Genomic DNA, 14352 nt, shown 5'->3' with positions numbered 1-14352 from the left:
TAGTATAAATTCCACTCCAGCACTGACCATTGATACGCTTTGTCCCAATGCCCATAAATAACCACATTAATCATTTACAAGACTCTGAGATATTTATTAAGCCTGTTGCATACAATAAATGTATTCATTTGCCTTTTCTGGCCTTGATCTTCCTCAGATAGAATTCTAGCTCCTTGCCTTCCAAAATGTAGCCATCTGCTCGGCCACATTGTCCAGGTCTGGAGGCAATGCAAGCTGAAAAAGGAAAGGACAAAATTAAAGGAAAATGTGTCAATTAACACTGGTGAACACGCTTCTTTAAAGGCAAACTTTTTCTTGCTTTAATTCCATACACAACTGTGCTCATCTTCTCACAAAGTGTAGGTCTTTAAAAATTTAACGTCCTTCCTACAGATGAAGTTACCTTCAGAACTTGAAATGTCACCACTCACATTCAGCAGCAGAACTGGACAAAGTTTTCATCACAAGGTCAACTTCAAATCCCTGGTCAATTATGCAGGATAACATGGGAATCCCCTGACACTTGAATTTCTGGTTCTAACTCGTATAAAGTATCAAGAACTAGGCAAAGGCTCTAATAATTGTCAAGTTAAATATTATACCAAGATTTGAAACAAGTAAATCCTGCCCTAGAATAAAGAAGCTGCAACTTTGTCAACTCTTGAATATAGACTGCCACCATCACATAATTTATCAAAATAGTACATCTGCTGTATCTAGGAAGCTCAGTTTTCTGTCTTTTACATCTTACCAAGTAGCTTTCCTTGTTGGAACTGCTCCTCCAGGAGGCTACTGATCTTGGCATTCTTTTTCCGTTCATCATATTTCTTTTGAATTTTCTTTGAACGTTTTTTGTTTAAAATTTCTTCCTCCTCAGGGGTCTGGAACAAAAGCAGAAGTGTAAGCTGTTGTTATTTCCCATAATTCCACAAACACCTGAAACATTCAGCAGATTTTGGGGTTGTAAAAGTTAACATTGTGTGAAATGGTGCAAACTGTTCTGCACATAAAAACTTGTCTATGCCTAGACCAAACATGTTCTGTGTGTAAGTCAGCGGTTCTCAAATAGTGGGGCGCGCCCCCCTGGGGGGGCGCGAGGCTCCGTAAAGGGGGACGCGAAGGCTCCCTTTCCATCTGGGTGCAACGGCGGCGAAGGCGTGGGCGAGGCATAATATATGCCGCCTGGAAGTGGCAGCACTTCGGACTGTGGATTTTCATTGGAGCCCCGGGCTGGAGCTGTGCAAGAAGCCTGCTCGGGCGGGGGTGGGAGGGAGGGAAGCATGGGACCGCCCGTCTTCGCCACCGCGTAGCTCGCCTCTCCGCCAGCAGCTCCACCGCTAGCATTCCGTCTGGAAGCTCCACCGCAACAGCCGCTGTTGGGGAAGGGACAAAGGGGCGGCGGTCGCCCGATCTTGCCACCGCCACCCCTTCGCCCCTGGTAACGGCGACTGTTGTGCTGCTGCTTCCAGCTGGGATGCTGGAGGAGCTGCTGGCAGGGAGGGAGGGAAGAAGGGCAGAAGGGAGGTGGAAGGAAGGAAAGAAAAGCAGACACGCCGGAGGGAAAGAGGAAAGAAGCCAAGCAGGCAGGAAGGAGGGAAGAATGGAACTGGAAGGGAGGCAGGGAAGGAGGGAGGGAGAAAGGAAGGATAGGAGGATAGGGAAAGAGGAAAGAAGGCAGGCAGGCAGAAGGGAGGGAGGTGCAAGGAAGGAAGGAAGCATAGATAAGCAGGAGGGAAAGAAGGCAGGCAGGCAGGGGGAAAGAGGAAGGAGGGAACTGGAAGGGAGGCAGGGAAGGAGAAAGGAAGGATAGGAGGATAGGGAAAGAGGAAAGAAGGCAGGCAGGCAGAAGGGAGGGAGGTGCAAGGAAGGAAGGAAGCATAGATAAGCAGGAGGGAAAGAAGGCAGGCAGGGGGAAAGAGGAAGGAGGGAACTGGAAGGGAGGCAGGGAAGGAGGGAGGGAGAAAGGAAGGATAGGAGGATAGGGAAAGAGGAAAGAAGGCAGGCAGGCAGAAGGGAGGGAAGTGCAAGGAAGGAAGGAAGCATAGATAAGCAGGAGGGAAAGAAGGCAGGCAGGCAGGGGGAAAGAGGAAGGAGGGAACTGGAAGGGAGGCAGGAAGGAAGGGAAGGAGGAAGGGAGGGTGGAAGGAAGGATAGACAAGTAAGAGGGAAAGAGGAAAGAAAGCATGTGACTACGGTGGGAGACGAGGAAAGACCGGTGTGCTATGTTATGCAGAGGTGTACTTATAACAATTTTATAGACAAATGATACTATTTACAGTCGCGGGGGGGGGGGGGGCGAAATGTTTTCTTCTTCCTAGGGGGGGCATGACAGAAAATAATTGAGAAGCACTGGTGTAAGTGGAAGAGAAAGGAAACCACTTGGGAAGTGTAAGGTGGGAGAGGCCATCTTATCTGGTTGGACAAACTGCAAAGCCAGATTAGCTTTGGTCATTGCCAATTTCCCCAGATTGAACAGGAGTTTATTCAACCAGCCTATCACCCCCCATTTTCCAAGCACCGTTTTCCCCTTCTACTTCCCTATAGCCACTAATGCCCAAATGCCCAGTTCCTTATAGTCAGGAAAGAACTGAAAATATAAGAGTGCCAATTAGATGTGCAGTATCTAAATAAACACAGATAGTGGCAGTCAGGGGAAGGCACTAGGAATTTACAAATAATAAATGTACATATTGTCAGGGTGTGAATTCCGCCCTGTAAATTAACGAGGTATGAAATCGTGGCATTTCCTTGAAGCATACTTTTTAAATAAGTAAAATAAACCCGGGGTATATTCTAAGAAAAACATTTTATTGTAAAGAAAGTAAAAATACAAACTTACTAACTAAATGATTACATTTTGGCAGAGAGTTCCTGTCTGCGTTGGCAGACGGACAAAAGCAAAGGTAAAGTGAAGGTATGGAATGCGCAGTGAATCATTGCTGATAAGAAACAGTTCATTCTACCTTATAACTCAGAATGTGGGCACAGCTGGCAAACCAAATGAACGCAATGACACATATAAAGGCCAATTTAGATGAAGAGCTATAGGTGTGAGGTGCACAGGTCTTGTCCTACTCATCCCGACAAACTTTTCCAGATTTTGTTTCAGCTAATACCCAGGGCAATCAAAATGCTTTGAGTATTGTGCATTCTCCTAATATAACCTTTACACAGCATGACCGGTGTGCTGAACTTTTTACTACTTTAAAACAATTTCCAAATAAATTGAGATCTGAGCACTGATGGGATAACAGACTAGCAGTATTTTTCAACTTGGAATCCACGAACAGTAATTTATAGAATCCTTTTTATTCAAAACATTTGCCTCCATACTTCAGCACTAAGATGCTCTATATTGAAAAGGGATCCTACACAGCTTGGTCTCATGTCTCCTTCAGATCAGTCAATATCCATCATTGCCTTTCAGCAGCAGAACTGGTTTAATGGTATCATCATCAGAAGACAAATATATTTTTAAACCTCTGAACAGAGTAACATGTCACCTACCAGCTTGGCACCCTTTTTGCGCCCAAGAGGCAAGGCATAGTGGGCTTCATACCAGTGTCGGTATGGAGTGCTGTCGATGAGGACAATGCAGTTTTTGACCAGGGTCTTTGTGCGCACCAACTCATTATTGGATGCATTGTAGACTACATCAATTATTCTGGTTTTGCGGGTACAGCCTGTAAGGATAAAAGGAATTTATTTCTCAAGAGTAAGAAACCTGAATGCTGTTAAGAATCTTGGTGTACATAAAAATAGGCCTTCACACATTGTGCAAGATCTGTATAAATTCTATTTTATAATATAGCAACAAATTTTGACTGCTTCCATTTCCAAAATCACCCCATTTAAAAGAATGAAGAACAGAATTTCAAAGAGAGAATTTACAAACTCTGAAGTATGTGACTCCTCAAACTAGGATGACTAGAAAATATGATTGCATTTGCAAAGAGCATGGTGACCCTGCAACACAAGCGTGCCCCCTTTACACACATGTGCAACATCACTGATGATGATGCAAAAAGGACTGAGCTTGTGTCACAATAGTGATCCCTCCTGTGAATATTTTTGCAAAATATCATAGTCAGCCTTCTAATTAGAAAATACAAAAATAGACTTGTTTATCTTATGTTACCTTCAGCAGCCCCAATAAAGTCCTCATAACCAAGCTCAGCAACAAATATGAAATAAAGAAAATGTGCAGGGGCATATTAACCTCACCGACCAAACAAACACCAGGATTATGAACCGACCAGTTAGTTGCACCTGAATAGGAACAAAGCTACACTCTTGAGCAAACCTGTAACCCACCCCCACCCCCAAATACTAGTGGGGTAGCAAACTAAACATGCAAGCAAAGGTTCAAATTTATTGCATGGCTGTTTTTTAAAAATACTTGTGCCATTTACAACGTTCTTGTCTCTTCACCACTGAATAACAGTCTTTAAATCCATGCTGAACGCTTGTTTAAAGTTAGCTAATATTTTTCATTATTTCTATCTCAACCCCTCAGTTTTTACCAGACTTGAATACCTTTCCAGCTTATATAAACAATTTGTCTTCCCTTTAACATCTCTATAACAACAATGTATACTCTCAGCAGGGGTGGCTTCTAGCCAGCGTTACTGCTGTTTCGCTCGTGGGCAATCTTTGCGCAGGCACATGCACAGTTCAATAGAAATTGTTCTGCGCATACGCAGAACTCAAAAACAAGATGGCGGTGGCAACTGGTTTGGTGATGTGGCCATCCTGGATCGCTGCTGGTTCTGCGACCCATGCCGGCATACCACTACTGGTTTGGTTGAACCGGTAGGAACCCACATCTGATACTCAGGGTAACTATGACACTCTTATCACTGAGAGCTAGGAATTCACCAAAGCTCTCTTAAGGTCAAAGTTATCATCACAGTTTTTTTATTTGTGCATCTACAGTAGGTTACTAATATCCCCCCCCCCCCAAAATACTGTACATAACATCTGCTTTACACTTACATTCAGATCCCCAAGAGAAGTTTCCAACATCCAAACGCAGAGCACGGTATTTTTTATTGCCACCACGAACTCTTACTGTGTGAATTCTTCTGGGGCCAATCTGCAACAAAGTACCACAGGTTTGTTCAAACACAGCAATTCATGGAACTAAAATATTGCCTCAAATGTCCATCCTAAATGGCAACATGGTCAGTGTAACTATGACAACCCCTAGCATTGGTGACTGTGATGAAGACCAGAACAGTCTACACACTCACCTAAGGTGTACTTCTCATCACTCCAGTTGCCTCCACAATCAGAGGAACAGTATCTCCAAACTAAAGCACTATGCAATTATCTCAACATGACCAAAGGTAACTCTGGGTTTAAGTTTACTTCAAATCTTTTAAGGACTACAATAATTTCAAATTAGTGATATCGTGCCCCGATTAAGCATTCCACCACACATATGCAACACTTGGGTATACCTAAAGTAGCTCATATCTGTTTCACACTTATATCATTGTTGACATATAAAAATGGTATTGCAATTAAATTCAGGGGCACACTAATAACAGTTCTTAAAAACCTGTGTGCATAAGCCATACTATTGTTGTATCATGAAGTTTGATTACAGACATAACCTATAAACCCTCAGTTATCCTTTACTTGGGCATTTTAAAATTAACTAATTTCTCGTTATCTGCTATTAATACAGTATTCTGGATTAGTTCAGAATGAAGAACATTTGAAGTTTCCATGTGTTTTTTCTGCCTGGAAAGGAGGTTTCCCAGTTGGCCTATAGCAATCCACATTATTCAGGAAACTTAAAATACTTTACTCCTAACGATAGCAGTCTGAACTCTAACTCAAACATTCTCCCCCCCCCTCCCCGAAACAATTCAGCGTACGTACTTTAGTATTGGCAGGAGGTCGCCCCAACTCATACTTTCTTTTCTTGTGGTAGGGCTTCCGCTTTCCCCCGGTTTTGCGGCGTTTATGCCAATTATCCCTGGAGATACCTGCGTAAAAATAGAAAAATCAAGAGAAAAATCGAATGCATTAAATGTGGTCATTAAAGCTGTCCCTCCACGGCTTGCAGGCGTTCCTTCTGCCCAGGGTTACTCAGTTCTCCAAGGTAAGTCTCCGCATGGCACACTCGGCCCTAATGCAGCAGTGGAAAAAAGTTTCATCATTGCAACGCCGGGCAAAGAAACAAAAAAGGAGGCTTTAAGGCGAGAAAACAATTTCGTTCCATGAAGGCCCCTCTCTCCTTAAGAAGAGGTGGCTATACTGCGGCAACGCACAGCAAAGGCCGAAGAGGCGTCCGGATCCAAAGCAGGCCGAATGGCAATTGCTACACAAAACTAACCAGAATATCACGCGCATTTAACGGGGTAAACATCCTTCTCCCCGTTACTCGACTGGGAGCTTCGCGGGGATGTCTACCGGGGCGGATGGGGACGGATGAAAGCACGACGTCCCTCTCCCTCTAGCAACTCACCCATCCTGCTCCCAGGCGCCGATTGCAAAAAAGAAGGACGCAAAGCATTTCGGGACGGTTTGTTCCCCGGGAAATCTCGCGGCGAAAGACTCTCCTCTCAGCCGACGCGCGTCGTCGCGTCATCAAAGTGGGACATTTGAAACAGGCTGGTGGACGTTCGTTGTTGGCGTGACCGGGCTGGACGGTTTTCTTTATGGTTTGTGTGAAAAGCCGATGAGGTGTACTCAGGCTTGTTTTTCGAAGAATTGCTGAACACGGGGACGGGGCCTTCAAATTTTTTAATGATTGTTAAGGTTGTTGCTTGGCAGGGATTGTTTTTGAGAGGAAGGTGTTGCTGTTGGTGCTTGGAACCAACTGTCTGATAATCTGTTTCTACACCAAGGGTCTACACCTTTGGCAATTTTAAGATTTGTGGACTTCAACTCCCAGAATTCCTCCACCAGCAAAACTGGCTGAGGAATTCTGGGAGTTGAAGTCCACTAGTCTTAAAGTTGCCGAGGTTGGAGACCCCTGTTCTACACGATGTTAAGGTACCATGCAAAAGAGAGACGTTAAACAGTTAAAAACAGCAACGGAACGTATAGATATTGTAAAGGTAAACTAATAACGAAAGTAGCTTATGGTGTTAGAGCTACTACACCTGGACTGTCTTCGGGCGATCGCTGATGGCGGTAAATAAACTGAACTCCGTTATGGGTAGTCCACAGGATTTTTGCGTCTGATTAATGCAAAACACTAGTCTAGACCATGTCTTGGGAGTAAACTTCATCTGTTTTCTTCTGCCATTTCACAGCAGTAGGGGAAGATCTATCTTGCCTCTCAAATAGCCCCTTAACCTAAAATGGCCATTTATAAATATTAAGTCATTACTAGGGCATAAGTCATTAGCGAGTGCAAATGGTTAGTTGCCTTTGTCCAATAGTGAAAAAGCTTAGGACTAGACCTGGGTAGAATTTTCAGTAGGAGACACCAGGTTATTGTGAAGGTGGGTCATTTTTGCTGCAGAATATTTGAACAGACATTCTTTAGAACCTGTTCATCATTTGCCATGATTAAATCCATGGAAATTTATCTTAGATCTCATGACTGGAACCTATCATATTACTGCAGATAGAAATGCATTTCGCTCCAATTGTGCTGCTATATTTATGGTATCATGCACGCTTTGTTTATATGCCAATATTCCTCTGAAGTTTATAAATTTTTAATTAATTTTCAACCATTTACTTAACTAGGAACATAATTCAGTTTATACACACCCACACTGTACAATTTATTTCTCACATGCTAAACCAATAATCAGCATTGCTTTTTACCCTATCCAGGATGCAAAGAGAGTATCTTCTTAATTACAACCTCTGGTAATTTTCATCACAGTATTTCAAAATAAAGAGTCCATTTATAGCAGGTGTATAGTATTTCATCCACATTTGAGATACTACTTTAACTTTTGAAGAAGAAAGCAGTTGTATTATTTCAGATCATTTTTGTTTACAGTTGCTGTAGAAAACCTTTTAAAATGTTTCTAGTGATTAAAAATATTCCTAGTCAAGGATACTTTCTCTCTCATATTGATATATACTTTCAAATATTCAAACAGGATTATTCTCCACTGCAATATCTTTTGTTGTTTGGTGCTGTTCTCGATTCATGTACTGCAATTAAGGTCATCCATAGACAAAGGCATTTTGATATTCTGCTGAAAAATATTCCTCAGATAGATTCTAAAGTTATATTCTGCATGGTTTATGTCACGGAAGTAGTTTATGCATTCCACTTAGTTAAAACTTTCAACTACAGGAATGTTTGGAGGGATATGACTAATTACTTTAGGAACTTTTTGTGTGTAGTGCTTACTATGCAACCCTTGTGACATAGTCCATGGACACTTGAAAGAATACATGAATATAAATGCGTTTATCATCATCTTATGATGCAGAATTGTTTACTAATGCACTGTCAACATTAAAAAACTAGTTCAAAGACAATTGCAGAAGAATGTATTCTTTCCAAACCCCATATCCCACTGTAATTTTAACATGCAATTTGAAATACTTGCATCACACAGATGCTTTTTGCCTAGTTGGCAAGGAGTGCTGCATGAAGTTGAGGTATATTGGTTTCTATTATATAGTCAGACTGACTTTACAAATTAAATACTTTGTAGGTTGTTCATCTTTTAATCCTAATGAGTGCTAGCTTAGCAAATTTTTATGTTTAGCAAAAACTCCTTCCGTGTCCTAAAACGATCAGTGAGCTCTAGTGTCTTGTTCCTTGACCATTAGGAATGTAGTACTTTGGATGCCAGCCATTATATAACCTTATGCTGCTTTATGGATATATGCCAGTACAATCTTAGAGTTTTGGCAGACACTAGAGTGATTCGCGTATTCATCAAAAAAACAAGCAAATTAGACATCAGATTTTGAAAAATTACTGATATCTTAAAACTGAAATACGAGAAAGTCTTATTTAAGAAATTTAAACTAGTAATTTGAGAAATGACAGACTCAGAATTGGCAAACTGATGCAAAATATTTATTCCAAGTTAGTTATCTTTTGATGCAGTAGTTTTCCCCCTCATACAGACTCAATGTGATAGTCACTTTTTAAAATCTGTAAATAATGTTATCAAAATAATCTTAATCTTTGAAATCCCACAAAAATTTTATATTTTAACAATCCACCCTGAATATCAAGGTTGCAAGAACACAAACAATTCCTATATCCAAATATTTTACAGCTGTACCACCCCCCCCAAAAAAAGAAAAACCAAACACGCCTGGTTAAGTGATGAAGCTCCCCGAGCCGCCAAAAAATAAAAAAGTTCCATGTTATTAGCATTAATTTAACACAATTAGAACTTCCGTAGCCATTTTGTCATTGACAATGATTGTTTTAGCACATTATTGCCGCACAACATTTTGCAATGTGGACGGCAGTATGAGAAGCTTGTGGTTGCCCAACTTAAGTCTTTTGCATCCTGCTCCTGATGAGATGCCTTGCTCCAGAAGGCAGAATGGATTGTTCTCTATGAAGCACAGAAGGGCAAAATCAAAAAGTAGTAAGCCAATAGCTTTCTTCTTTGGGATATAATTCTTTCCCTTGTGCATGAAGTTTTCAACAATAAAAAACTGAACAGACTTGAGATAGAATAAACTCTGCTTCATTCGAACCCCAAACATTTATGTGCTGAACTACAAACTGAGTTTGCTGGGTTGGTTTTATATTATGGATTTTTGGTGCCCAACTTCAGGCATCATCGTCAGAAGTTTCACTGCTACTTGTTTCTGTGTCTGACTCTTCAAACTCTGTCTTAAAAGTGCTTCTCCAGTGGGAGAATAGTTGACTGCTGCCTTGGCCTCGAAGAAATTCACTCTTCCGAAAACCATTTCTTCTTAGCTAGAGAGAAAGAAAGAAAATTTTCATACTTATTTCTCCTTTTCAGCCAAAATAAACTCAAAATTTATTAATTGTTGTCAGATGCACCAAAACAAAATTAATTTTGACCTCTTAGTTTATTGTAATCAATGTTTTCAGAGATTTCAACATATAAGTTACAAAATAAAATGATGCTAAAAGGTAGGCAGTTGACCATACCTGCTCTGACTTTATTTGGAACTCTTTGAGCTCATCCTCTGTGAGGGGAAGGCAATTCTCATCGTTCTCAGGATATTCCTGCCATCCCATTGCTTTCAGTAATCTAGCACGGAAAATATAAAAAAATAAACAGAAAAAGAACTAAAGATGTCATTATGGAGGACAAGATGTTTTACTCCTTCTTAAGCACAAGAAAATTCACAGCTATTTTACAATATTGCTCAGTAGGAGAGAAATACTTTAATAAGGCAAGTTAGGCCAAGAGTTAAATGAAGCAGTCAAAGAAAAAGTGAGAATGGCGATTAAAAAGTACCACGGCAAGGTTCTCAAACTGTGCTGGTAACTCCTTGGGTGTTATGAACAACTGGATATAAGGGGGTGGTGTCACCATTTTTTATATTGATCAGCCTTGTATAGGCAGTGGGAGCACTGTCAAAACCTATTTTGGGCTTTGTTTCTCATTTTGTCTGCAAGCTCAAATCGACAACTGCAGGACCACACAGTCTGAAGACCCTGTGATTTAAATATTAACATGTATTTATGCCTTGTCAATGAAATGATTTGTTCTATTCATGGTGACATGGTGTTACAGAAATTCATCAAGTATTTTGGGAAGAGTAGAACCACAAAATTTGAGAAATACTGCATTAAGTATTAAAAACCCCGTTCGTGTCTTCTTTAACTACAATAAAACTATTATTCTAAAATAACTTAAATTACATACTTGAATAATTGTTACATGCTATATTGTACACTTGTTAAACACCTGACAGGAGTGAAGGAATAGAAAGACAGTTTTTAAACAAAGTATTGTTTTGGTTCTTAGACAGTAAACATACAAATGATCTACTTTCACCCCATTCCGCTTTGTTAAAATGGATTGTGTAGAGGCAGATGGTGAATGTCATCTGCTGTGTCTGATGAAGCAGCTCCTTAGCCAGATTGAATTGTGCCTCAATTCAAACCTCATGCAGGTTTCAAAACCGAGAAACATATGATTTGGAGATTAAAGACTGTTTCCATGTAATCATTCTTGCCTTATCACTAAGGAGGGGGATTCCATTCCCTCTCCTATGACACATTTCAATAAGAAATGGCAAAAAGGCAATGCTTCCATCAGAGTGCATCAATCACAGGATATCACGTGGATAGCAGAAGAGAAGAATGTTCATTACAAGAAGCCAAAAACTTTTATTGTATTGTACTGGATGACATGGAGTAATCGGGCTATTTCAAGAAACCACACGTTCTTCTTCTAGAGCTGGTTAAACCTCTATTGATTTCTATACATTTCTGATGGGTTAATATTTTCCAGACCAACTGCCTCTTTTCTCACCTGTGTTCTGCTTCTAAAGAGTGAGAAAGATTCTCTCCCTCTTCCAAAGGCAAAGAAAGCCCATTCTGATGGCAGTTCTCCTCCCAGTTTTCCTTTGGTTCTGCTGTACTGCCACCATCCACCTAGTGAGGAACAAAAGAGAGACCAAATCATACTCGTGTAATAGTTGTTTTAGCATTCATCAATTATACTTTAGAAAGTTCTCTAAATTACATACTCAGGTAGCATAGGTTTTATGATGAGGCTAATAACCTCCTCAAACTAACATTTATCAAAAAATGTTAATGGCTACTGTTTAATTTAGAATATAATTGCATTAAGACTTTTGATTGTAATAAAATTTAGTACAAACTAAATTTAAAAAAATAGGAGTAAAAAGTACAAGAAAAAAGAGAAACGTAATATAATAAAAAGAAGCTCACAAGACACTTGCAGCATCCCACAGTAATGAGCACCATTTGCAATCTTCACTGCCAGCTTCACTGCCAAAGTCAATAGGGAAGCCAGGAGAAGGTCACACATTGTGATCACATGATGTTGCACTTAGTCATGTGGGATTTCCTTAACGACAGCAGTTCTGTTGCAACTGCAGCCGTAAATTGGTTATGGTATATGATACTGCATTTTACAATCACATCTCTCAGCAATGGAATTACCAGTCCCAATTACCATAGTTAAATGAAGACCATCTGCATGAGTTTATAACACAGAATCAAGAATAACAAATAGTAACAAACCCCACCATCACTGTAATAATTGAGGATTACATGTTAAACTAATGCATGGGCACTGTTGCAAAAATGCATGAAGCCTTAAAAAAATCAGTATCTAGAATAGATAATTTTCTTCAAAAAAGCTACCGTTCATTCCGAAAGGTGAAAAGAAATGCCAATTATCACAATGATAAAAATTATGTGTCTTGCTATATACTTTGCATTTCTAGGGTTAAGCGCTTCTTGATTTATTTTAATTTGTCCTCCAAAATGAGAGTTCATATTTGTATAAATTATATACAACAGTCACAGAAACATGAAGACACAAACATGCTTATGCATCACTCCTATCTTCAAAAATATTAATATTTGCTACAATTATTTTTTATTTCCCATACTTTATACATGACAGAAGCCAGAGTCAAGATGCATATGCTACTTTCCCTTGCGGAAAGTAGCAAGTTTGCTAAATAAGCATGCAAGCAATACTAGAAAATTATTTTAAAACTCTTGACATTATTTTTTAAAAAGACATGGAACCCTCACATCCTCCAGTTTGTTGTTCTCATGACGCTCTGGCAATTCTCCATTCCTGTCGTCCTTCAGAGCTTTTAAGAACTCACTCTTCTTATCTGTGGTGCGGCGCATCAGCTTTGTCAAGCGAGAGGAGTTTATTTCAATAGGAGGGGTGGTACTGGAGGGACTCTGGAAATAGAGTAATAGCATTGTTAAATCTATTATAATTCACTGATTTGATAAGAGTGTGTTGAAATTGGTTAGTCCCTTCTGATTTATAGCAGGTTTATATCCCCCATACATGCTTACCTCTTTGGAAGAGGTGAGAACAGAGCCACTGGTTAACACAGCTGGTTTGGTTACAGACACAGGACTGGTAAAAGCTGAATCACGGCTGGAGGTTAGTGAGCTTGGTTTATGTTCACTTCTGTTAGCTTTCCATTGATTTGGCTATAATGAAGAAATGTGCAGTAATAATAGTGATATATTTGCCTAAAACCAACACTGACTTAGTAAAAATATTGTCTTCTGAAAATCTGCACTTATTTAAAATGCCCCTTTTGGGATCGATCTATCTGATATAACTATATTCCAGTTCCTAACAATAATATGTTTTTTCTGTTAAATTTGCTATGGCCATTCATTGCAATAGGCTCTTGCAACATCTAATACCATTTAAAATAATGAAAATCATAGGCAAAATAGGACAATCTAGATTAAAAACAGCTACTCCCCAACCCAATACATTTACCCCCCCGAGTCTCAGAACAAAGCCAGGTTTTAAGGACTTTATGGAACCTGAGGAAAATGAGTTTGTCACCTGTATCTCTGAAGAGATGCTTCCTAGTCATTCTGAATCTGCCTGAATGTACTTGGCAGGCAGAAACAGTGGAAGAGAAATGGTCCCTTTAGAAACCATGAATTTGCACCAAAAAACCAAGTCTAAACCAATGCAGCTTTTCTGTGACATGAGCAGAGTGAATAGTGGCCCTTATTGCTCATACCACTCCATTTTAAGCCAGCTGTGGCTTCCAGACAATCTTTAAGAATAGTCCCATGTAGAACATATTGCAAAAGTCCAATAAAGAGGCAAGCAGGGCATTAGGGACTTTAAGGACTCTTAATTGAGAAAAAAGCACACCTGGTGCACAAGATGAACCTGTACCAAAGTCCTCCAGGCCACAGCTGCCACCTGCTCTTTGAGCAGTAGTTGTTCGTGTAGGAATCCAAGGTTGTGCATCTGTCTTGAATGCCAAAGTACAACCTCATCCAAGAACAATAGTGAAATTATGACAAACCAGGGGGATCCAGAGAGCCAGAGCCACCCAGTCTTGTCAGGATTGAACTGAAAGTTATTCCTCTCCATTCAAACAGCTTTAGAGAATGGGACAGTACCTCAACAGTTTGACATATACCCTGGTTGGTTTCTTACCTGATACGCCCCTTCTCGAGGCAGGTGGAGACAGCAGCCATGCATGGGTTAACACTGCAAGTAACCAATAGGACTGAGTCTACCAAAATTACGTCATAGCCTCTGAGGAGTGTCCTCCCGCTTTCTTGACAAAGGAGGTAAGTAGACCTGTGCTGTAACTGAATGCTCTTGTGTGCTTGTTCCTCCAACATCATTTACAACTGCCCCTCTGCGACCTAGGCCCGCATGGATAATGGGGTGGGGATGGCTGCTGTCTCCACCTGCCCCGAGAAGGGGC

General features: G+C 40.4%; 2 protein-coding genes across 4 annotated transcripts in view; both read right to left on the bottom strand.

The window, feature by feature from the left end:
* Positions 1-73: 73 nt before the first annotated feature.
* Positions 74-6600, bottom strand: RPS8 (ribosomal protein S8). The gene is made up of 6 exons (XM_081947256.1): positions 6479-6600; positions 5890-5996; positions 4996-5095; positions 3508-3683; positions 752-881; positions 74-234 (listed from the first exon to the last, which is right to left on the bottom strand). The coding sequence occupies exons 1-6, from the start codon at positions 6480-6482 to the stop codon at positions 125-127; spliced, it is 627 nt and encodes a 208-aa protein (XP_081803382.1). The 5' UTR covers positions 6483-6600; the 3' UTR covers positions 74-124.
* A 2394-nt stretch (positions 6601-8994) lies between these two features.
* GPBP1L1 (GC-rich promoter binding protein 1 like 1) overlaps positions 8995-14352 on the bottom strand; it is a 37471-nt gene continuing 32113 nt past the window's right edge. For all 3 annotated transcript variants that reach the window (XM_081946744.1, XM_081946745.1, XM_081946746.1), the window contains exons 8-12: positions 12953-13093; positions 12674-12832; positions 11415-11536; positions 10079-10181; positions 8995-9880 (exon numbers count right to left, since the gene is read on the bottom strand). In XM_081946744.1, the coding sequence (XP_081802870.1) occupies positions 9731-9880; positions 10079-10181; positions 11415-11536; positions 12674-12832; positions 12953-13093 (675 nt within the window). In that variant the 3' untranslated portion in view covers positions 8995-9730. The remainder of the gene's footprint in view (positions 9881-10078; positions 10182-11414; positions 11537-12673; positions 12833-12952; positions 13094-14352) is intronic.

Source organism: Natrix helvetica, assembly GCF_964273705.1.
Source record: "Natrix helvetica genome assembly, chromosome: 3".
NCBI classification, from domain to species: Eukaryota; Metazoa; Chordata; class Lepidosauria; order Squamata; family Natricidae; genus Natrix; species Natrix helvetica.
Note: the sequence above shows the minus strand (reverse complement) of the source record. Positions and strands in the feature narration are given on the sequence as shown.

Coding starts and splice junctions, on each gene's coding strand:
- RPS8 (XM_081947256.1), bottom strand. Junction 3,684..4,995: donor CTTCTCTTGGGGATCTGAAT/GTAAGTGTAAAG, acceptor TTATCCTTACAG/GCTGTACCCGCAAAACCAGA. Junction 235..751: donor CCAACAAGGAAAGCTACTTG/GTAAGATGTAAA, acceptor TTCCTTTTTCAG/CTTGCATTGCCTCCAGACCT.